At 44.5% G+C, this 22,351-nt stretch overlaps 1 protein-coding gene across 4 annotated transcripts in view; it reads right to left on the reverse strand.

The window, feature by feature from the left end:
* Positions 1–22,351, reverse strand: part of GPAT4 (glycerol-3-phosphate acyltransferase 4) — a 38,707-nt gene that overhangs the window by 4,933 nt on the left and 11,423 nt on the right. For all 4 annotated transcript variants that reach the window (XM_046648423.1, XM_046648422.1, XM_046648425.1 and 1 more), the window contains 11 exons: positions 19,789–20,796; positions 10,518–10,587; positions 10,048–10,348; positions 9,197–9,271; positions 8,350–8,439; positions 8,077–8,170; positions 7,336–7,451; positions 5,158–5,213; positions 4,536–4,621; positions 1,278–1,406; positions 1,116–1,195 (listed from right to left, as the gene is read on the reverse strand). In XM_046648423.1, coding sequence (XP_046504379.1) covers positions 1,116–1,195; positions 1,278–1,406; positions 4,536–4,621; positions 5,158–5,213; positions 7,336–7,451; positions 8,077–8,170; positions 8,350–8,439; positions 9,197–9,271; positions 10,048–10,348; positions 10,518–10,587; positions 19,789–19,953 — 1,262 coding nt within the window. In that variant the 5' untranslated portion in view covers positions 19,954–20,796. The remainder of the gene's footprint in view (positions 1–1,115; positions 1,196–1,277; positions 1,407–4,535; positions 4,622–5,157; positions 5,214–7,335; positions 7,452–8,076; positions 8,171–8,349; positions 8,440–9,196; positions 9,272–10,047; positions 10,349–10,517; positions 10,588–19,788; positions 20,797–22,351) is intronic.

A 22,351-nucleotide genomic window follows, 5' to 3' on the forward strand; every position in this document is an offset into this window, starting at 1 on the left:
AGTTACTGTAGGATGGAAGTGAGGCCATCACGTAAAATGGGAGTACCGGTTTTATCCCTCATGGAGTTACTGCAGGATGGAAGTGAGGCCATCACGTAAAATGGGAGTAACAGTTTTATCCCTTATGGAGTTACTGTAGGATGAAGTGAGGTCATCATGTAAAGCACCAACGACACAGTGTCTGGCACACAGGAATTGCTCAATAAATGTTAGCATTTTTAAAAAGGCCATAATCTGAGGGCCATGCTATTACTTAAGAATCCACAGGTCAGTTTAAAACTTGAATTACTACAGCTTCTTTTCCTATAATGCCCAGTTTAGTCAAATGGCCTTCAGAGCTGGCCCTTGCACTTAAAACTAAGAGTCCTTGCAGGTGGAAAGGTTTCCCTGAACCAGCCTTCATCCCAGTCACTCTCCTGCTATTTAGAAGCTGATCATCTCATTATGTAGTATAAAGGTCTACGGAGCTATGGCCCATGGGCCAAACTTAGCTGACACCTGTTTTTGTAATAAAGTTTTACTGGAACACAGACACGCTCATCGTCCATGTATTGTCTCTGGTTGCTTTCACACCACAATGGCAGAGTTGAGCAGTTACAACAGAGGCCACATGGCCCACAAAGTCTCAAGTATTTACTGACTCCTTACAGAGAAAGTTTGTCAACTCCTGCTCTAGGAGGGAACAAGCTAAATGCAATACATACAACTTCTGCCTTTCTAAGGATGGTCCAGTTTTGCTAAAGGTTATGGGCTCAGAGAGCCCAGTACTCCTATGAGGTTTCCAGATCAGCATCAGGTCACTCTACCTAAAGAGACAAAAACTATTTGGGTGCCCTGGTAGACCGGTACACACCCCAGAAAGGAACACAGACTCAACAATTTCAGTCGAAGCCTGCTGGGCTCCATGTTCCTCAAGGTCAATACGTAACATGGGGCACTTCCGAGCTGGAACCAGGAGAAAGGAGTCAAAGTGCTCACTCTCCAGAGCTGGGAGGCTCAATCCTCCACACCAGGAAGAGAGAGGAGTCGTCTTTGTAAATGGAGTCAAGCCTTCAGCGCTTGCTCCGGAAGTTCGTGTTCCCAGACTCAGCGGGCGCAGGCTGGCTCGGACTCACCACAGCAGGTCCACGAGTCCCCCCTGCCTGGCGATGGCCGCTTTCACCCTATTGGCAAACTGGACAGCATCCTCATCTGTCTGTAAGAAAAGAAGGAGTGAGACCACTCAACAGAGGTCCCACAGAGGTAGCTGAACACCTCTGCCCGGTGTGGGAACCTACCTCTCTGGTCATGGGAGGCAGGTACCAAACACTGCAGACAATGGCCCAGCTGGTCATCATTCTCAGCAGGTATGTCACCATCCCATATTTGCTGCTGTTCCAGAAGGCATCACCAAACTGAGGGTCATACTAAAAGGCAACGGCAAGCTAAATGGTAACAACGTGTGTGTGTCAACAGCCACTTTTCCGAGTGCATCAGGTGGGGGGCAGTATGAGTATTAGAAAGCTGCTGCCAGACCCCTCCATGAACATTCCGAAGGAATCCTACATCTGGGCGGTTCTCACCTCCAGCAACACCAACCTCTCCTGACTGACCCCAAAGTCTGCTGTGGGCATTAGGGAGGATACCTAACAGCCTTCCTCAAACACATGTCCTTCCTCCTGGGGTTAGTCGCGTGTCTTACTCACTCACAGGTGTATAGAATCTATTATTTAAGTTTTCAAGCATACCCAAAAACAAAGAGAATAGGATAATATACTTTCATATAGCCATTCCCCAGACTCAGTAATTACCAACAGTTCACCATACTTGCCTCCTCTATCCCCTCCCCTCTTATAAACCCTCGCCCCAACATCACGTCATTCACTCATAAATACGTCTTCACGTACCTCCCCCAATAAAGATATTTTCTTATACAACTACCAACTTTTTAACTTCTGGTGCCCCAGACCAAGGAGAAAACAATTAAAAATCTTACGATACGCTTCTGTAATTACACTTATAACACAGCTCATCTGCTGAGGAGGTGGCTCTGCTTTGAGGAAGCCACCAGTGTTCACCAGCAAGTGGGCACATGGCGACAGCTCACAAGGTCCCTGCCACACAGGTGCCGCACTTCCCACCCACAACCAGGGGGTCATGTGCCTTCCTCTGCCAGTGACTAGCAGAGGCCAAGGTTGTCCTTCACGCATTTTGTGGGAAACCGGCTGCAGCTGTGACCCTCACTCTCCCCAAACAGAAGAATGCAAGTGGCAGGTAAGCAGGCTGGGAGTGGTGCTCGAGGAAGTGACATACGAAGCAACAAAAGGGACTGAGTTCTTGAGGAGAATGCCTGAACAGAGGAACTCCTACCAAAAGTCTGAGGGGCTACCACAGACTGACTGTGTGTAATGATAAAGTGAAGCCCTGGGACCAGGGAGTGACAAAATAAAAGGAGACAATTTCAAGAGTTATCCCACAGGACCAAGCTGTCACCAGCGTCAAAAACGCCCTTCCCTGGAAGAGCCGGAGCAGGGACGCTGGCAGGGATGCTGCGGGTGGGGGTGGCACTTCAACTGTATGATCTTTTAGGCCTGTCAAGCCTAAATTTTATGATCCTCAGAGCAGAAAATGGATAATTATGCCTAGTTGAGGACCTGACTACAAAAGTGAAGACATTTAGATTTAATTATACAAACTAAGAAATTTAGATTTAACTACAGAAAACTTAAGGAGCTCACAGTATAATACCAAAAGGAAACAAGGGAGAAGAATGAGTTTTAAACAGAAGCAAATGAGTATGACTGGAAGGAAGTGGTGCTATATTTTATAAAGCACTATAAGGATAAAAAATGTGATATTATGTGTGAGTGTGAGGATCCTTTGTTTAGGGTTGATTCTATTCCAGGCTAGGCAGACACCTGAGAGAAAAACAAGGCAAAAGCTCAAAATAGCAATAAATTCCTCAAAATCAGATAATGGCTTAATATTACTGAAAATGTTAAAAGAGCCTTGAAATAGCTAAGGTTATTCAAGTCTGGTTACCAATGAAGGCTTCCCAACAACTAGGAAAACATCTGCGCAGCGCAAGTTGTGGATCCCCCATGGGCTTCAATAAATCGTGAACGGAATGAAAGCATACGTAAAATTTACACGTTTTTCTTTGGAAAGGAGTCGTAACCGTCTCAAGGGTCCACGTCCCAAAACTGGTTAAGAACCACTGCTCCAGAGCAGGGTTCTTGCAGCGTGGTTCTCGACAGCAGCATCACCAGCACACAGGAACAGATCAGAAATGCAGGTTCAGAAATGCTGGGCATGGGGCCCAGCATTGGCACATCCCTCCAGGTGATGCTAACGCAGCTGGAAAGAACCGAAGCTCTGGAGTGAGTGATCAGGGCTTCTACCTACTAGTCTGTTTTTGATAAACACGTGGTGAAGCACTGGACCACCAAAATGTTAAAATGTGTGTGAGACAAACACCACTCCTGTTCCCACACCCACAGGAGACACTGCTGACAGACTGTTTTCCTTCTTGCTGTTCCCAGACACAGCATCCTTGACACATCGCTCGGGCAGCCCTAACCCATAGCTCGGTTTCCCTGCGGTCATCATCTGCCATCCCTGCCCTGGTGCTTTGACTCCTGGTAAAAGGGGAGTGGCTGGCAAGCACTTGCTTAACCAAGAGGAACACCTCTTTCCCAACTGCACCTGCTGTGCTGCAGAGTGAAAATGAGGAATATTTCTACAGAATGCTCTGCAGAGGCACGCCTGCAAAAGCATAGAGACGAAATCCTAAGCACAACTCTGACCCGAACTTAAACAATGCTTTACGCTAATCCGAGATTCCAACCTAAATACTTTAAACATATGGACAATAGCCTGTGTTTTTTAGAAGTAACAACGTAATAACATTCTTTTAGAAATAATACTATGTGGCTATCTATAAAATCAGAAGAATGTGAAGGGGGAAAAAGGGAAACTGACCGGCTAACTGGATCTCATCTCTGGGTGAGCTGAAACAGAGGTACAAGCTCTTAGATGTGTCTCATACTTATAAGCTGTCCTTGGTTTATAAAGATGATACGACAACCCAAAGCAGCGGAGGTAGTCTTCCTTCAGGAATGAGGATACAGCTGCACCCATCCACCCTCACCTCTCTATTAGATCCACTCGAGCAGCCATACCCGCCAGCCCCTCCCTTCAGCAAGCCACCTCTTCAAGTGAAGCACCTTACATTCTAGTTGGGTTTATGAAGAAAAAGGTAATGGGGGGAATACACACAGTTTGTGAAGGGTGCGCCAGCTCCTGAGCCTGGTGGTGAGAGCAAGGTATGGGCTGGAACCTGGCTGTGCCTCATTCAAATTCTCCCTAGTCTCTTCAACTAGGTAATGAACAGTGTCACGTTCTCCTTCTCCAGCATCCTACCCACACTCGCCCAGCCCCAGGCTGCCCGCTGGAGTGGATCAACCCACCGACTGCTCCTTCCTCCACCTTGTCCTGCTGCATCCCATTCACGGCAGCTGCAGTAACGACCACACACGCCCTCAGAGGTCATGTACCTTGATAGCAACAGGGTAAACGGTGGCTCCAATTTCAAAACTTCCCTTTTTGAACATCATCACCGATGTATTATTGATGCAGGTTCCTAAAATGCAGGAGAGAGTAAAATGCTATTTCTTTTGGTCCTTTACCCCAGAGATTAGGAGTTTAATGACTAAATATAATAAAAATTCTTCTAATGGCCCTTCAAACAGGATAAACCTGTCATCTCCCTAGCTCATAAATGAACACCTAAAAGAGATGGGCAAAATACTGTACTGTTTCCCATCCTCTGATTACAAGACCATTTCACTGATTCACACACACCAGCCTAGATAAAGGCCAGAGACACTCAGCAGACTTGGGAGGTCTCAGTAAGAACTCCACAAGAAGCTGAGACCCTGACGACAATAGAAGGATGGGATTTCTGCACTGGGGGAGTTCACACTATGGCAATCTTAGTCCAAATTCTGAATTCCCCTGAGTTTTCAGTCCCACAACCAACTTAAAGGGGACCTAACATTAGGCAGTGAAAACAGACATCCCAACAAAGGTTGAGACTTGGTTCCAAGGACACAGCAGAGACCCCAGCCTGCAGGGCTGCCCCACACAGAAGACCCCTGTGGTGAGCAGCCTTCTTACCCTCTGGGAAGATGAGGATGGGTAGCTTGCTTTTATCCTGCACATGCTCAGTCAGTCTTCAGGAGAGAAAAGTAAAACAAAGGGTCAGACAGCCTTACGTGCATCATCATCAAAATGCATTGAGGAATAATCTACATACATGTGACACTAGGTGGTACAAAAGCAAGTTAACAAATATGATCCTACCTTTCATGAACCCACAATCTTTATTTCATAAAGACAAAACTTAGAAGGGAAAATCAGATCACTATTTAATCCATACAACTGTTCAATTAAGTATTACAGTCTCTGCACAGAGGACACTGTTCAGACTGGGGACTGCACAAAGGACACGCCTGCCACAAGGCCCTGCCAAGAGCACCCTGAATAAATACCTGCTACCGAACTTCCTGACAGCCATGCTGGGTTGGACCTACAGTCCACCTGGCCAACACTGTCCCTAAAGATGCAGCAAAGGGAATTTAGTGGCGGGTTCATCTGTCCCCAGCAAAGATGGTCTCAGCTGCGTCCTGATTCCTCTCCATTTTCTGCAAAGCTCCTGTCATCGCTTGTACTATACTGACCTTTTTTCCAAGCTTGAAAACAGAGCAGGACCTTGTTCCATTGCCTTAAGTGTGTTTTTATTTGTGATAAACTCATTTTGAGATTTCAAATAGCATTAAAAGTTCATATGCTGTTTCATCTGTGGACAGATAATTTTCGACCAAGGAGCCAAGAACATACAATGGAGAAAGGAAAGTCTCTTCAACAAATGGTGCTGGGAAAACTGTAGAGCCACATGCAGAAGAATGAAAGCAGACCATTATCTTTCACCATACACAAAAATTAACTCAAAATGGATCAAACACTTGAAGGTAAGACATGAAACCATAAAACTCCTAGAAGAAAATATAGGCACTACACTCTGTGACGTTGGTCTCAGAAGCATCTTTTCAAATACCCTGTCTACTCAGGCAAGGGAAACAAAAGAAAAAATAAACAAATGGGACTTCATCAGACTAAAGAGTTTCAGCAAGGCAAAGGAAACCAGGAACATAATGAAAAGGCAATCCACCAACTGGGAGAAAATGTTTGCAAATCATACATCCAACAAGGGGTTAATCTCCGTAATATATAAAGAACTCACACAACTCAACAACAACAACAAAAACAACCCAATCAAAAAATGGGCAGAGGATGTGAACATTTTCCCAAAGAAGATACACAGATGGTCAACAGACACATGAAAAGATGCTCAACATCATTAATCATTAGGGAAATGCAAATCAAAACCACAATCAGATATCACCTCACACCCATTACAATGTCTATAATTACCAAGACAAAAAATAACAAATGTTGGAGAGGATGTGGAGAAAAGAGAACCTACATACACTGCTGGTGGGAATGCAAACTGGTGCAGCCACTAAGGGAAACAGTATGGAGATTTCTCAGAAAATTAAAAATAGAAATACCCTATGACCCAGCTACTAGCTATTTATCCAAAGAACTTGAAATAATTCAGAGAGACTTACGCACCCCTATGTTCACTGCAGCATTATTCACTATAGCCAGAAAGTGGAAGCAATCCAAGTGCTCATCAATGGATGAATGGATAAAGATGTGGTATACATACACAAAGGAATACTACTCAGCCATTAAAAAAAGGGACAAAATCGTCCCATTCGTAACAACACGGATGGACCTTGAGGGTATTATGTTAAGTGAAATAAGGCAGATAGAGAAAGAAAAACACGACGTGATTTCACTCATATGTGGAAGATAAAGAAATAAATGGACAAAGAGAACAGATTAGTGGTTACCAGAGGGGAAGGGGGTTGTGGGGTGGCATAAGGGGTAAAATGGCACGATTATATGGTGACTGACAAACAACGTACGACTGAAATTTCACAATGTCATAAACTACTGCAATCTCAATAGTTTTTTTTAAAAAGTTCATATGCTGTTTATTACAATGAGTACAACAAAACTGGTTAAGAAACATTACTAACTCGATAAACAATACTAGGGTTTCTATATTTTTTATATTCCATGTCAAAAAAAATTTTTTTTATTATGAACACAGTATAGGATTGGTGTAGAAGATGCTGTAACTCCACTGTGGAGGGATAACTACCCCTAAAATGCATCCTTTCTCTACAACTGGTCATACAGAACAGCAGAATCTTGCTGGCTTACCTTTTAGCCACCAGGTGGCGATCTTTCACTTCTGAGCGCTCAAACCAGACATGAGGACAGGCCCTCACCATGGCTCTCTGAATCACACCCATGAGGCCACCATGCACTTGTCCCACCTAATCACAGACAAGGGAACAACTGGTGGTGAAGCCATCGTTGCACAAATCCCCCACTCTGTGGAGGAAGCCCCCAACCCCACAAGTACCCCAACCTTTCACCCTCTAACATTCTATTGATAACCATAAAGGTTTCTCACTACTAAGAAACCACTATTAAACTACCTGAATCTTAAATTTCTCCTTTTAGTCAGTGATTCCAAAGATGTGTAATTAAGAACATAGCTGAAAACCCTAAAAGGAAATAATGAAGTTGAGCAATACCTTGTGTAACAACGCTCTCCCTGAGCAGATTCTTCAACGCCCCTGACTCAGTCCTTTCAAATCCTCCTTCCCCACCGGTCACCATTTTCTATAGTCCACCTAAATATCTACAGTCTGATCTCCAACCACGCTCTCAGTGACTCTGCTCCGGACATCTCCTACCGAAGTCCCAAGGAGTTCCCCAAAGCAACAGAAACAAAGGTGACAACTGAGGTCGCCTAAAGGTGTAAACATGTGCAAAAATACGTTTACCTGTTTATACCCTAAAGAAAGAGCTACGTGAAGGGTCCAGAGCCTCCCAGACCTGACCAGTCTAATGTAAGAAGGCCCACCCCAGGAAAGCCAGAGAAAGAGGTCTTACCATGGCGTAATAGCCATCGCTGGCCAAAATGATGACGTCAATAGGAGACGTGTGATTGGCCACACAGATGCCACCGTTCCTAGGCCTGTTTTTCCTATGTTTAAAATGCAAAGCAACAAAAATTAGTGTGAAACCACTCATTTGGAACTCAGCCCGCACCTCGGCAGCCCCAGCAGCTCTGACTGAGCGCTCCGAGGAGCCCCGCCCACCTGCCAGAGTCGGGCATGTTTCACCAGCACCATGTCCCTCTGATTGTACAGAGAGCAACCTCACCTGTCGTGGTAGGTAATGATGGCCGTCAGGGCTCGCACGCAGATCCGATAGCACATTAAGTGGACGTGTTTACTCAGGAACTCCTTAAACCTGCAGCAACAGGACAGAGGTTTATGTTTTTAGTGTACATAAAGAAGACAGGAAAAGTTGCTGACTCCAACAATTTAACTATCACTGCCTAGAGTCCTTTATGACTGCAAAGTACCTTTTAGATATTAGTATATATGGTAAAACCCTGTGAGGAATTAGCATCTTTATGTCTACACATGAACAAACAGAAATGACGAGAACTGCTTAAATTCACCTGAGTTAACGGGTTCAGAACTCACAGCCCTGAATTTCCAGCACAGGTGAGTCTCCTAGGTCCCTTCCCCTCCCAGCAGCACCTAGGCAGGCGGAAGCAGGCAAACCTCCTCAGCAGCCCGGGTGGAAGACAGCTTTACTAGCCCCGGAACTTTACCAGAAGGAGCAAATTCGTCTTTAAAAAAACAAACAAAAGAGCCCTACGTACATTTCTTGCCCCCAATTTATCGACACAGCAGAATGCTCAAAACTAAACAATATGCTAGAAAATCTGCTCACCCCGGACTACAGTTTTGTCGTTTCTCCCTTTTGTCTTTAAAATGGGAAGAGTGTGAGTCTCGGAGGGCACAAAGAACAGTCACAGAGCAGGATCAGTAAAAAATAAGACTTTAATGATGATGCCACTGTGATTACTGGGTTATTTTATCCACCTAAGATTCTGTGGATTTGGCTGTACCCAAAGCAGCAGGCTGGCCTTCAGTATTGGAGCCAGCAATCCCAGAAGTAAGAACCCTTCAGACATGGACACTCGCACTCGACTCACCTCCCATTTGGCAAGTATCCCACCATGGTTGTGCCTACCACCAGAAGGCTAATGCCCGTGAAAGCAAGAGCTATCCTGTAACAAGACGACAAGTTAAAACACAGCAAACAAATGCTCGCACCTAGTATAGAACACTGAATGTGTGAAATGAAAATGGGTATCATGAAAACCACCCCATGATCCCATCACCCGGGACCTGGAAACTGAGAGGCCTATCAGAGCCAGAGACCATGCTGATTCCAGCTCACAGTGAACTACGGAGCCGCCTTTCAGCTGACACAATCTCCTCAGGCATCAGGCAGCCAAAATGATGGAAAATCCTAACGTTGGCTGTTCTGCCCTCAGGCACCTGCTGCCCTGCCGTCTTACCCTTCCCTTTGGCTTTAAACCCTGGCAGAAGCACAGCTTCTCTGTGAAGCAACAGGAAATAGAGTCTGAAGGTACCAGCATCTGGCAAGAGAGACTCAGAACAGCACATGGTACAGAAAAACTCAGAGATCAATATTGCCTCTGTACCAGAGAGGCACGCTGGAGGAAAGAGTTAGCTGTGTCCAGGAGGAGTGGCCAGAAAGGACATTGTGTTCCCTGTCCCTGTGTTTAGTCCACCTGGACAAGCACTCTGTCTTTAAGACCCCAAACTATTTCTGTCTGATAGGCAGAGAATCCAAGGGCCTTTAAAGGATAACCAGCACAGTACCCTTCCAAGAGTCAGAAGGACTGGCCAGTGAAAGAATCACATTATCCTTCTTTCTAAAATGGGAAAACAAAGCGAGGAGACCGAGGTAGGGGGATCCTGCATCAGGCTTAGGCAGCAGCAGCTCAAGTCTGTCCCCATCAGGCCCTGCCCTCACCTGAGCGGCAAAAGGAAGCAATACCGAATCAGCACTCCCAAGCCCCATAAGACAGTGAGCCGAAGGCTGATATACTGGAAGTTATAATTGGTTCTGCTCAGCAGGTTCCAGGACTCCAGCTCCTCTGCTGAGAATCTCTTCGTCACCTCATCATCCATAATGGTCTCCATTCCTTTCCGGCAAAAGTAGAAAATGTCGGAGAGCTCAAACTCTGGAGTATTATCCAGAGCCTTACTACTACCACTTCGACGAATTTCTTTGATCTCTTCTTCCAGTGAAGTGGGATCTTTTGCAATGATTCCTGCAAAAGAGAACACCCCTGTCAAGCAGCACAGTGGGAGAACGCATGTTAAAAATACTGAGAGTACACATCCTGCTCTTAGATGGGGAAGAGCAGGTGTGGAATTAAAAGCTCCCAGGAACGTATCTCAAAGGGATCTCTTAGGACAAGGATTTAGTCCCAGTCTTACCGTTGGTATAGGGCTTGTAAAGTTGATGGTTCTTCTCCTTGGCTCCTCTCTCCATTCTCAAGGTGGCCCACTGTGGGGGGAAAAACGGCAATCAACAAGAATGAGATCTTTTCCTTCAGAGAACACCTCCATTTCCATGCTGTGAAAGCCTCAAGCCCAGTCACCTGAGATCGGATCGTAGCCAAGAAAGCATTCATTCTAAATGGAGACTCAAAGCCCTCTCCTCCTAGAGCAGCCCCCTACTTGATAAGGAGGACCAAAAGTTAAGTCACCTAAAGGAAAGAGCTGGAAACTAAGGAGCTTGGGTGGGTTTCTCAGGCCTGCTTCTCACTGCCTAAATCTGTCTCCATGTTCCTCAAGGCACTCACCAGCCAACAGTGCACACACCTCACACACTCCTTCCTTCCTGCCAAACAGCAACTATTCACAAACCACCACGTAAAGCATCCTTTAAGCTACTGCCTGCCACACAACGCTGCCTACCTCCCAAATTATCCCGAGAAAGCAACGATTTTAGTTTTCAAGTAAAGGATTTAAATAATATTTATGTCTGGACTGTCCATTCACCCTGAGTAACCTTTTAACAGGAGAACTTCACATCTGACACAGAAAGGCCTGAGGGGCTTAGTGTTAAAAAAAAAAAGAAGAAAGAAAAAGAAAAGAACACTATTTAGAGATTAAAAATTCTAGGTTCAAATCCCAAGTTTGGCACGTATGCTATGTCCCTTAAGCAACTCATTCCAACGCTCTGAATGTTGGTCTTTTCTATCTACAAAACAGAATGGTATGTCAACCTCCTACTTCATGGGATCACTCAGGATCAAATGAGATATATGTGACACAACTTGGGAAACTATAAAATGCCCTAATTGTCCTCATTATTATTGAAATAATAAGGGACTCCAGAAGAGAGCTAGAAAAGAGAGGCTCTTCCTAGGGCTTCCCTTCCTTCACTAAAATCCTTTTAACTATAGGAAGACAGAGGCTGGGTCTCTCCCACTATCAAATCAGGACCGCTGGAGACACGAGCTCACTTACCCCCTACTGGCAGGTGTTATCACTGCACACAAAGTTATGTCCACTAGGAGTCAAAGAAATAGCAGAGATACCTTAAAAAGCGTCATTTCAAACCTGTCTCCACAGTGATGCAAGGTGGGCAAGAGCCCTCCCATCCCGACACAGCAGAATGCACACGGCCTGAAGCACACGCAGAGTCTGTGGCAGAGCCTTAGGTGTCCGCGAGAGCCAGAACCAGCACGGACACGAGTCTAACCAGTGATCTGACCTCATCTGGAAACTTCTTCAAACATCAAAGAGTTTCTTCTAAAACAGTTTTAGAAAAAACAGATGGCTTACAGAGACACCCACTCAAGGCAAGGTCTAAGGCAAGGAAACTCACATAACCCATGTTCTATATCAGATATTTAGCCATTGATGTCTTTTGGCTCTGTGTACGGATGATTTTTTTCTAGAAGAAAATGTATATATAACCCCCAAAATGGAGGAAGATGAATTCCATCCAGGGAAGAGGTGAATAAAGGATAAGAGAGTTGACAACAGCCCTGGCACACAGATCACTCAACTAGAGTTTAGGGTTTTCCATTTTGGCTAAGACTCTGTGTTGGTATTGCAAGCATGGTCAGAATCAGAAAAATGTGGTTCTGTCCTGACACCTCCGATACTTAGAGCAACAGGCAGGAATGTCTGACATCACGCCCCTTGAGGACTTCATGTCAGTGAGGACTGCTGCACTATGCAAAATTTGAGATGGCTGTGGTTTTTTGTTTTAATTGGGAAGGTACTGGTTAAATGAGATTCTACATCTCCTAGCTCTGCGACAAAGCTCTGTCACAGACATCCCCTTGCCCTCCTACTTTTACTTCTAGCTTTACTTTTTCAAACTTCAGGTACCTTACACAAAATGCTTCCGTGCCTAGGAAAGAACTGCCCAGAGGCCGGCCCCATGGCCAAGTGGTTAAGTTCACGCGCTCCACTTTGGTGGCCCAGGGTTTCGCCAGTTTGGATCCTGGGCATGGACATGGCACCACTCAACAGGCCATGCTGAGGCTGTGTCCCACATGCCACAACTAGGACCCACAACTAAAATATACAACTATGTACTGGGAAGATTTGGGGAGAAAAAGCAGAAAAAAAAAAGAATTGCCCAAAGTCAAGAGTGTGTTGGGGGGGATCCCGGCCCGATGGCTCAGTGGTTAAGTTCGCATGTTCCGCTTCAGCGGCCTGGATCCCGGGTGCGGAACCTATACACCGCTTGTCAAGCCATGCTGTGGTAGGCGTCCCACATATAAAGTAAAGGAAGATGGGCACAGATGTTGGCTCAGGGCCAGTCTTCCTCAGCAAAAAGAGGAGGATTAGCAGCAGATGTTAGCTCAGGGCTAATCTTCCTCAAAAAAAAAAAAAAAAAGTAGGGAAAGAGGGCAGGGTTGAAGGAACCTGGGGGCTGGCTGGGAGCAGCCTGTTAAAGAATGGCTGGCCAGTGAGTTGGATTACTTCACCCTGGTGCACAGGCCTGAATGAAAGGAGCCCTGTATGTCAGCGACGTCTGAAGGCCACAGAAGTGGCTTCTCCACACTGTGAATTTAAGTAGAGTGTTCAGACATCCAGAATAAAACTGAGACTCCTAGGTTCGGAGCTCATTTCCCTATAAACCTCCTCTCCCTTCTCCTGATCTGAGATGCCATTTACTATGCTATTCAGTATCAGGTTCCTTATTCCCTTTTCAGCTTCTCCCAGACGGAGGAGATCATTTTAGGACACTAACAATGCTGGACTCTCAGGTAACATTAAACCCAATGCAAAGCTTGGCAGGTGAAACGAAGGCCCAGCCCTTAGAAATGCACATGATGGCCTTTTTGCTGGTTCTTCACTCTACAGAACACTCCAACTTGGGAACCACTCACAGGAGTAAGGTGTAACTGTCGTGGCAACACTAGTCTCAGCGCAGAGCTTCCCTCCTTCAGTCAGCCTCCTGGGCCTTTTCCCATGACTAACTACACAAACCCCAAGAATCAGATGCTTACAAAAATCCGCTCCCCTCATCCATCGCCTTCTATTTCCCACACGAAGACTACATCTTTACCAAGTCTCTCCCTGCGTCAGCCATAATCTCTGTAGCTACTGTCCAATCCACACACTTGACCTTACAAAAGGGGCGCCCTCCCGTCTCCAATCACCCACTGGTCCCCTTCTCACCTGGGTCCAGCCCTCATCATCCGGCACATGGAGAATAAAGACAGCTGCCCCCCAGCCCCAAGGGCGCCCCTGCCTCCAGCCCTCCTCCTGTGGTGCTGCTCACCCACGCCTTCGGGCTCCTCATTTGTCACTCAGTGCGCAGTCCTCCCCTGAAGGGCACTCACAGCTGCGTCGTGCCCCTCGCTCCGCTCACTGCTCACTCTTCTGCCTACACTAAGGCAATGGCTGTTTAACTGCTTGTTCCTCCCCCCCATCCATCCGAACACATGCTGCCAGGCTGCTCACATCACTTCTCTACTCAGAAACTTCCAACGGCTTCTCCAGGCCCAAAGACACACTTTGTTTTATCATCTACTTCATTCCCACCATGCACCAAATGTTTTTTTCTCTTCTGAACTATGTACCATCTCTAAACAAGCCTGTACTTTCTCATCTTTACCCACTGCACTTCTAGAATGCTCTTTCCTTTTTCAGATCTAGCTCAAATGCCAAATTTTGTATGAAATGCTGTCTACACAATTCCTCCAGTCAGAGCTGATCTTCGCTGTGCACTGTAATTGGCAATCACATTCTAACTTAGTTGTGAATGCATACGTTTGTCTTCCTACTGGACTATCAACACCTTGAGTGGCAGAAGCCGGAACTTACCCATATTTGCATTCCTGCAGTCTAACTGACTGCTTTGCATAGTAGGCAGTCAGTAAGGGCTGCATGTAATTAATCAACTCCCAATATTTCTCTTCCTCAAAGTCTCCCTATGAACAGACAGACCTGAAACGATAAAACCTAAAACTACTTCCTGTGACCGTCCCCACCACAACCGCATTCTCATCTCCCTCAGTTCATCCTTTAAGTTACTAAAGACTCAGCCTTCTCACTGGGGTAAGGAGGACAGGACTGGTTAACATGACCTCTTTCCCTACAACCATGTGAAGTAGGTATTACTACTCCCACTCTCTAGATGAGAAGGCAGATCGGAAAGTCTGACGACAGTTTCAGAGCTGGGAAGAAAAGCCCTGGTATTCAAGCAGAGGGCACTAGACTCAAAAACTCACGCCATCACACCACTGCCCCACCACCTCCAACTTCCTCACAGCCCCCACTCGGTCCCAACTGACTACACTTGGGAGTGTAATGTCAACCAGCTGACAAATGTCCCATCTTCTCTAACCTGACCTGATCAATCCCTTTCACATCAGGCAAGAAAACTCAGGTCATTTATCTTTCTCCTTTATATCCAGGCTTTCTTCTCTGCCCTTTTCCAAATCATTCTCGACTTAGTTGAAAGTCCACTCCTAGGAACTCTACCCCAAATAATACCAACGCCACTGTAGTGAGGGTAAATCTGAAGCACAAACATTAAGATAACTCAAACACTTTAAGTAACATGCTGTCCTCTGCACTCGACCACCTTCAGCAATTTGGCATCAACAGGACCTGCACTGAGTTAAGCTTCCAGGAGAGGGAACAGAACAGACACTCACCCACCCAGACTCTACATTACCTGCTCGGCAGGTATACCAAGGCTCCTTTATACAGAAAGACGAACTAACAGGGGAAACTAGCTGTTAAGACAGGGCTTACTTAGGTCCTCCAAAAGCACAGGTATAGGTACTGCATGGACCATTAGATACCCAGTTTTAATAATCTTTATGAAGATTATCTAGTAAAATGTAAAAATGGCTGATAAAATCCCCAAAGAAAACATAGATACAAAATTATACATACATGCTATTAACACAACCATAAAATATGGACACATACTGCCAGAGTGAAAGGTGATGCACACAAAAAATTTTTAAGTTTATAGGCTGTGGGGCATGAATGAATGTTTAAAATTCTTTAATGCTAACTGAAACAAGTCAGATGGAGAAAGACAAATACTGCATGCTTTTACTCATATGTGGAAGATAAAAAACAACAAAAAACAAACATATAGATACAGAGAACAGACTGGTGGTTACCAGAGAGGAAGGGGGATGGGGGAAGGGTGAAAGGGGTAAAGGGGGACATTTGTATCATGACGGATAGCAACTAGACTTTTGGTGGTGAACACGATATAGTCTACACAGAAGTTGAAATATAATGATGTACACCTGAAATTTACATATTATAAACCAATGTGACCTCAATAAAAAAACAGAATTCTTTAATATTATATTATGTCTGGCTATCTACTGCTATGTAATACAACACTCCATAACTTAGTGGCTTAGAACACCACCACCATTTATTTTGCTTATGAATCTGCAAACTGCACAGTTTGGTATCAGATGAGTGGCTCAAAGGCTGGGGGGCTGGAATCCTCTGAAGGCTTGCTCACTCCTGTGTGTGGCAGTTGATGCTGGTTGTCAGAGCCTTCCAGGGTCTGTGAGCTGAACACCTACATGTAGCCTGGGCTTCCTCACAACATGGTGGCTGGGTTCCAGAGGCAAGCATCCCAAGAGCCAGATAGAAGTTATACTGCCATTTCTAACCTAATCTCATGTCATCCAGTGTCACATTCCACCACGTTCTATTTCTTAGAAACGAGTCCTGAGGCAGGTCCCCATTCAAGAGGAGATCAATCCGACTCCACCTTTTGATGGCAGATGCCAGAATCACTTGAGGAATTTTTTTAAAATGCCCACCCAAACCAATTAAATCAGAATCTCTTGGGAGTGCTCTCCATTCTAGTGCTCTCAAGTAAGTACTTTAAAAATGTTTCCCCAAGTGATTCACATGTGTAGTTAGCAGGAGAGACCCACGGAACTGGGATGATCTCTGAGCTTCCTTCCACTACAAAATTATATATATCATGCCAATTTAGGAAGGGATGAAGAGGTTAAAGAAAGCAAAATAAAGGTCTCTCCTCCACTAAAAAGCACTCACAAGGGCAGGTGTATTTTAGAGACATACATGGATACACAGATGTGTACCTCCCAAGATCTAAAACCAGTTTGGCCAAATCCAACTTCCATCTAACACTACCGCTGATAAAAATCATATTCAGTTCTTACTGTCCATTAAGATAAACTCAGAGCAGTAACACTTCACCAAGGGTGAGAAAAGACTGGACACTCCTGGAGCCCCACCCTATGTCCCTGCTGGTATATACCAGTCCTTTCCAGCCCACTCCTTAGTCTAGCTCATAGCCAAGTTGTAATTGTCCATGAGACTCAACAGGACAGGACCCAGAACCCTTTAAGTGCCAGATAAACACTTCTAGGAAATAAGAGGCACAAGTCTAGTTCTTGAAATTTGAAATCTTGAGGTCACAAATGGGTATATACATATATACACATTACTTCCATCACCACTTCTAAATTACCGTGCCTCAAACCAGTGATTTTCAAGATGTAGTCAGCAAAGAGTCTCTGATGGTTCAAGATTACCTGCCTCATGGATTGGCCAACAATATATATATTTGGTGAACTTTCCATTGTATAATTATAATCTACAGTACAAGTCGCAAGAATGTATACTTAAAAATATGGTCACAATAAGAAAAATTTACTTGGCTATGTACTTTATTAATTTGGGGGGACATTTTCAAAATGGAGTAGTGAATATACATGGATTCTAGGTCTTCTGTCCTACACAAAGCGATCTAAGCTAAAAAATTTTAGCCATTACAGAAGAACCTTAGGCTGATAATGCCTACTTCTATGCTTTTTTTTTTTTTTGAGGAAGATTAGCCCTGAGCTAACATCTGCTGCCAATCCTTCTCTTTTTGCTGAGGAAGACTGGCCCTGAGCTAACATCTGTGCCCATCTTCCTCTACCTTATACGTGGGACGCCTACCACAGCATGGCCTGCCAAGCAATGCCATGTCTGCACCCAGGATCTGAACTGCCAAACCCTGGGCTGCTGAAGCGGAATGTGCAAACTTAACTGCTGCGCCACCGGGCTGGCCCCATTGCCTAGTGGTTCAAGTTCAGCATGCTCTGCCTTGGTGGCCCAGGTCTGCAGATTCAGATCCCATGCACACCACAGACCTACACCGCTCCTCAGCCAATGCAGTGGCAGCAACCCACATTCAAAAGAGAGGAAGACTGGCAATAGATGTTAGCTTAGGGTGACTCTTCTTCAGAAAAAATTAAAAAATTTAAAAAATAATAAAGTATTTCCATAGGTCTATGAATGAATCACTTGCTTATAAACTTGAATGAAAGGTAGACATCCCTCACTGTTGTCTCCTAAAAGTTTATCAGCTGCTCTCCTAACTCTACACTGGTGTGTTTTCACAGTGGCAAAAAGGCATGGGTAGTAAGTTATACGGTCCACAGGAACCCTGGGCTCTACTGAAGATTTTCTCAGACCGAAATTTAAGAAAATCACATTTCCTGATTAATTAAAATACTATACACTAGTAAAGTAGCTAGTCCAAAGACTGATTAGATTACCACTTCTTAAATGTTAATGGGCCCATGAATTACCTGGATCTTGTTGAAATGCAAATTCTAATTCAGGAGGTCTGGAGTGGGCCTGAGACCTCCATTTCTAACCAGGTCTTAGTGATACTCACGGTGGTGGTCTCTGGACCACTCTCTGAGTAGCAGGGAACTAGATAACCCCAGGGATGTAAGTAGTGCTCCAAAATCCTATTATTGAAAATAGCTACCCAAATAAATACATGTACACCACAGCAGCACTACTGACATCAGCCAGAAGGTGGAAATGGCCCGTCAATGGATGAAAGGATAAGCAAATTATAGTACACATACACACTGGAATATTATCAAGCCATCAGAAACAAAGTACTGAAACATCACACCGCGCATCAATCTTAAAACATTATGCTAAACGAAAGAAGCCAGTCAGTCACAAAAGAGCACATTTTACACGATTCCATTAATGTAAAATATCCAGAATAGGTAAATCCAGAGACAGAAGATACACTCATGGTTGCCAGGGGCCGGAGGAGGGGAAAATGGGGGACAACTGCTTAAATGAGTATGGGGTTTCCTTTTAGTGATGAAAAACTTGTGGAACTAGATGGAGGTGGTGGTTACACAACATTGTGAATATAATAAATGCCACTGAATTCTTCACTTTAAAATGGTTAATTCAATGCTATGTCACTTTCACCTCAACTTTTTAAAACGTGAAAAAAGTCCTATTCTTATAGGAATATTAAATACCAAAACCCAAGATTCAATAACATACATAAAAAATATTTCTCACTGTAATGTAATATTTCATACAGCTCACTTATCTGAGTCTCTATTTCTTCACTGATAAAATGTTACTGCAGAATTACAAGGAACCAAAGGAAAATGGATGAAATTATTCTGATACCATAAGAATGAACAAATAATACTGTATTATTTTTACTATTATGAGTGCATTTCTCAAATTATACCTGGTCTCAGTTGTGGAAAAGAATACCTCACGATTTGGTGACCACTGAAAACAGATATTACTAATAAGTTACCAGATCTCTGAACAGATATTTAAAGTCTGTGGCATAGATCAACATCCAGGCACTACCACTTCTCATCCATCCCCTTGGCATTGTGACCAGTTCTGTTCAGTGGGAGATAGTTAAGTTCTGACATATGTTAAGAAATTTATTATCCCTCTCCTCTATCTTTAAGAAAATCTAACAACTCATCAAATGCCCTTTTCTGTTCCTTCTTTTTGTCTAAATGCAAGAACCTATTTAAGATAAATGTGTGAAAGAGAGAAAAGACTCTCTCATACTATCAGTGAGGGAAAATGTCAGCAGCAGCTTTGTGTTTCACTATCTGTAACATATGAGAAGGGAGAGTCTGGCAGTGATTTTTCCTTTAATTCTAAGCCCCTCTCTTTCAAGTAGACAGGCCAGGTGTGGAGTCATGGAACAGGCTCCTCTGCACAGAAGAATCACACACACAAGCACCTCAGCTCAAAAAGAAAGACTGCTACGGGCTGTCACATGTACACACTTAGCTATTCTTTTTACTCGAATGCCATTTCCCATCCTCCCTACCTTCTCCATGTCAACAGAAATAAACATCAACCAGATAAGAACTTTTTGCTGAGGGCACTTCTTCCCTCCTCTGTGAAGGAACCACTTGTAAACAGGACCACTCACCGCGAAGATTTTTAACAAAGTTTTCATGTAGAGCTTTCGGATACCAAAGGAGACTCCAAAAATGGCAGGGACTATGATGAAAACGAGGAGGAGGGTGAAGAGGACAGTCAGGGAGATGCCCAGAAGGTTGACAATCAGGCTATCAAAAGGCAGCAACAGGAACATGGTGGAGGATCCAGGCAAGGCCAAGGCCCTCCTCCCCAAGAACAAACCACAGCCTTCAGATGGTCCTCTCAGACAGCAAGAGCCCGGGAAAGGGAGCAAGTCCCCAAAGGATAACAAACTCCATTCCAAAGTTCATATCATTTGACGGCCTGAAGAGTAAGTTTGCGAGGAGGAGGATAGTAAGAAGGGCCACAGGAGGCAGCCCAAAAATGCCAGCTCTCTCCAGAATAGACGGGCTTGCAGGGGAATGAGGCAGAATCAATCTTCAGGGTAAGCATCCGTGTCCAGGGTGAGTTTCTGTGAAAGTGAGCAGTGAAGGAGGGATCTCTGTCCTGCTACCCTTACGCTGCTTTCGGCAGTTTTATTTTTTTCCTGCCCAAGAGCATTTAGCAGATAAATCTGTCCTGAAGACCCGTCACTGCCAGAAGTACCAAGAAGAGTTCAACCTGGTGCCAGAAAAATCCTAGTAACTCCTGTGGAGGGGTGGCTGCTGGCACTTCACACGGAAGGCCACTGAACTTGAATATGTGGAAATTAAATAATTGCTTTACTCAAATTTCCTTCATAAGCTGAAAATGTGTTCATTGTAGAAAGTTCACATCTGGCTCCATTCTTCCTCTGGAGGCTCCTGGTGTGTGCTGCTTCCAGGACCCTCCCACCTGGAGAGTTACAGTCTTTGCCAGGAGGACATAAATGCTGGCACACAATGTCTCATGCTGCCCGCGGTGACTGTAATTCCAGACGCGTCTGGCATTGGTTTCCTCTGGATATTCTTCTCCCTAAGGCCCCCTTCTTAGAGGTGACCTGGGTTCTTGGTAAGAAGTTGCTTACACGCTGCCAAAGCTGGGGGTGGAAACAGAAACACCGTCAGTCACACAAACCAAGAGGAGAAACACCAAGGTGCTTTGGGAATGGGGGCTGTTACAGGCTATGCCCAGAGTCAGTGCCAGCTTCCCCAGTCATCAAGAGCAAAGGGATGGTGTGGAGCAACAAGCGGCAGACATGGACGTGGGAGGAAAACAAACACGTTTCATATAGTTTTCAACTCCAAACTGCGGCCACTCAAACTTTCTGAATAGAAAATATATGGAAATAAGACACATTTCAAAAGATAAAAACAGTATACTGTGAAAGTAGATTTCCCTCCTACCTGTCCCCCAGCTACCCAGAGTTCTTATCCACAGATGCAAGCATATTACCAGCTCCCTACTCTTCCTGAGATATTCTATGCCTATACAAGGAAATCATAATTGATCCCTTCTACTGCCCCCCGCCTGCAACAATAATCATGGCATACTATGAACACTGTTCTTCACCTTGCTTTGTTTTGTTTCTTTTGCTTAACGTATCTTGGAAGTGTTCCTTCAGCACACACAGCGCTCCCTCACTCTTTACTGGTACATAGTTTTCCACTGTAAGAATGTACCTTAATGTAGTTAACTGGTTTCCTGAGGTTGGACACCAATGTTTCCACTTTTCTGTTGTTATAAATAATGTGTGTATACAGGATTTAGCATACAAAATGCATATGCAAATATATTTTCAGGATAAATTCCTATAAATGGAATTGCAGGGGAAAAGAAATATACAGTTTTAATTTTACAAGATATTGTCACATTTTCAACATGGAGATTAAACTCCTCCAGCCTATCTCCCCACACTAGCCACTGTTTTTTTTTTTTTAAGACTATTTTTTAAGAGCAGCTTTGGGTTCACAGCAAAATTAAGAGGAAGGTACAAAGATTTCCCATATACCCTCCCCCCACACATGCACAGCCTCCCCCAGCATCAACATCCCCACCAGAGTGGTGCCTGTGTTACAACTGATGGGCCTACATTAACATCACAATCGCCCAGAGTCCATAGTTTACATTAGGGTTACTCTTGGTGTTGTCTATGGGTTTGGACAAATGTATAACGCCATGCATCCATCTTGATAGTATCATACAGAGTATTTTCACTGCTCTAAAGATCCTCTGTGCTCCAATTATTCAGCCTTCCTTGCCCTCAACCCTAGGAATCACTGATCTTTTTACTGTGTCCATAGTTCTGCCGTTTCCAGAAGATCATACAGTTGTAATCCAATAGTACGCAGCCTTTTCAGACTGGCTTCTTTCACTTACTATGGCCACTCATTTTCAATATTCCACTACTTCAAATAACTTACAAAAGTATTCCAATTTTCTATTACTCATTCCTAACCACCAGTTACCAATGCAAGTCCGGAACCACGGAGCATCTATTGAGTTTCTTCTAGCTTCACACTAGTCACCTTCTGGCTCTGTTCCAACATATTTAGAAGGCCAAGAAACTGAACAAGTGAACAGGTTACTGACTTCACCTTCAATTTTGTCCACTGCTTTATAGAACTCAATGCCCCTTCACATGTTATCTCATA

The sequence above is a fragment of the Equus quagga genome, chromosome 22 (assembly GCF_021613505.1).
Source record: "Equus quagga isolate Etosha38 chromosome 22, UCLA_HA_Equagga_1.0, whole genome shotgun sequence".
NCBI classification, from domain to species: domain Eukaryota; kingdom Metazoa; phylum Chordata; class Mammalia; order Perissodactyla; family Equidae; genus Equus; species Equus quagga.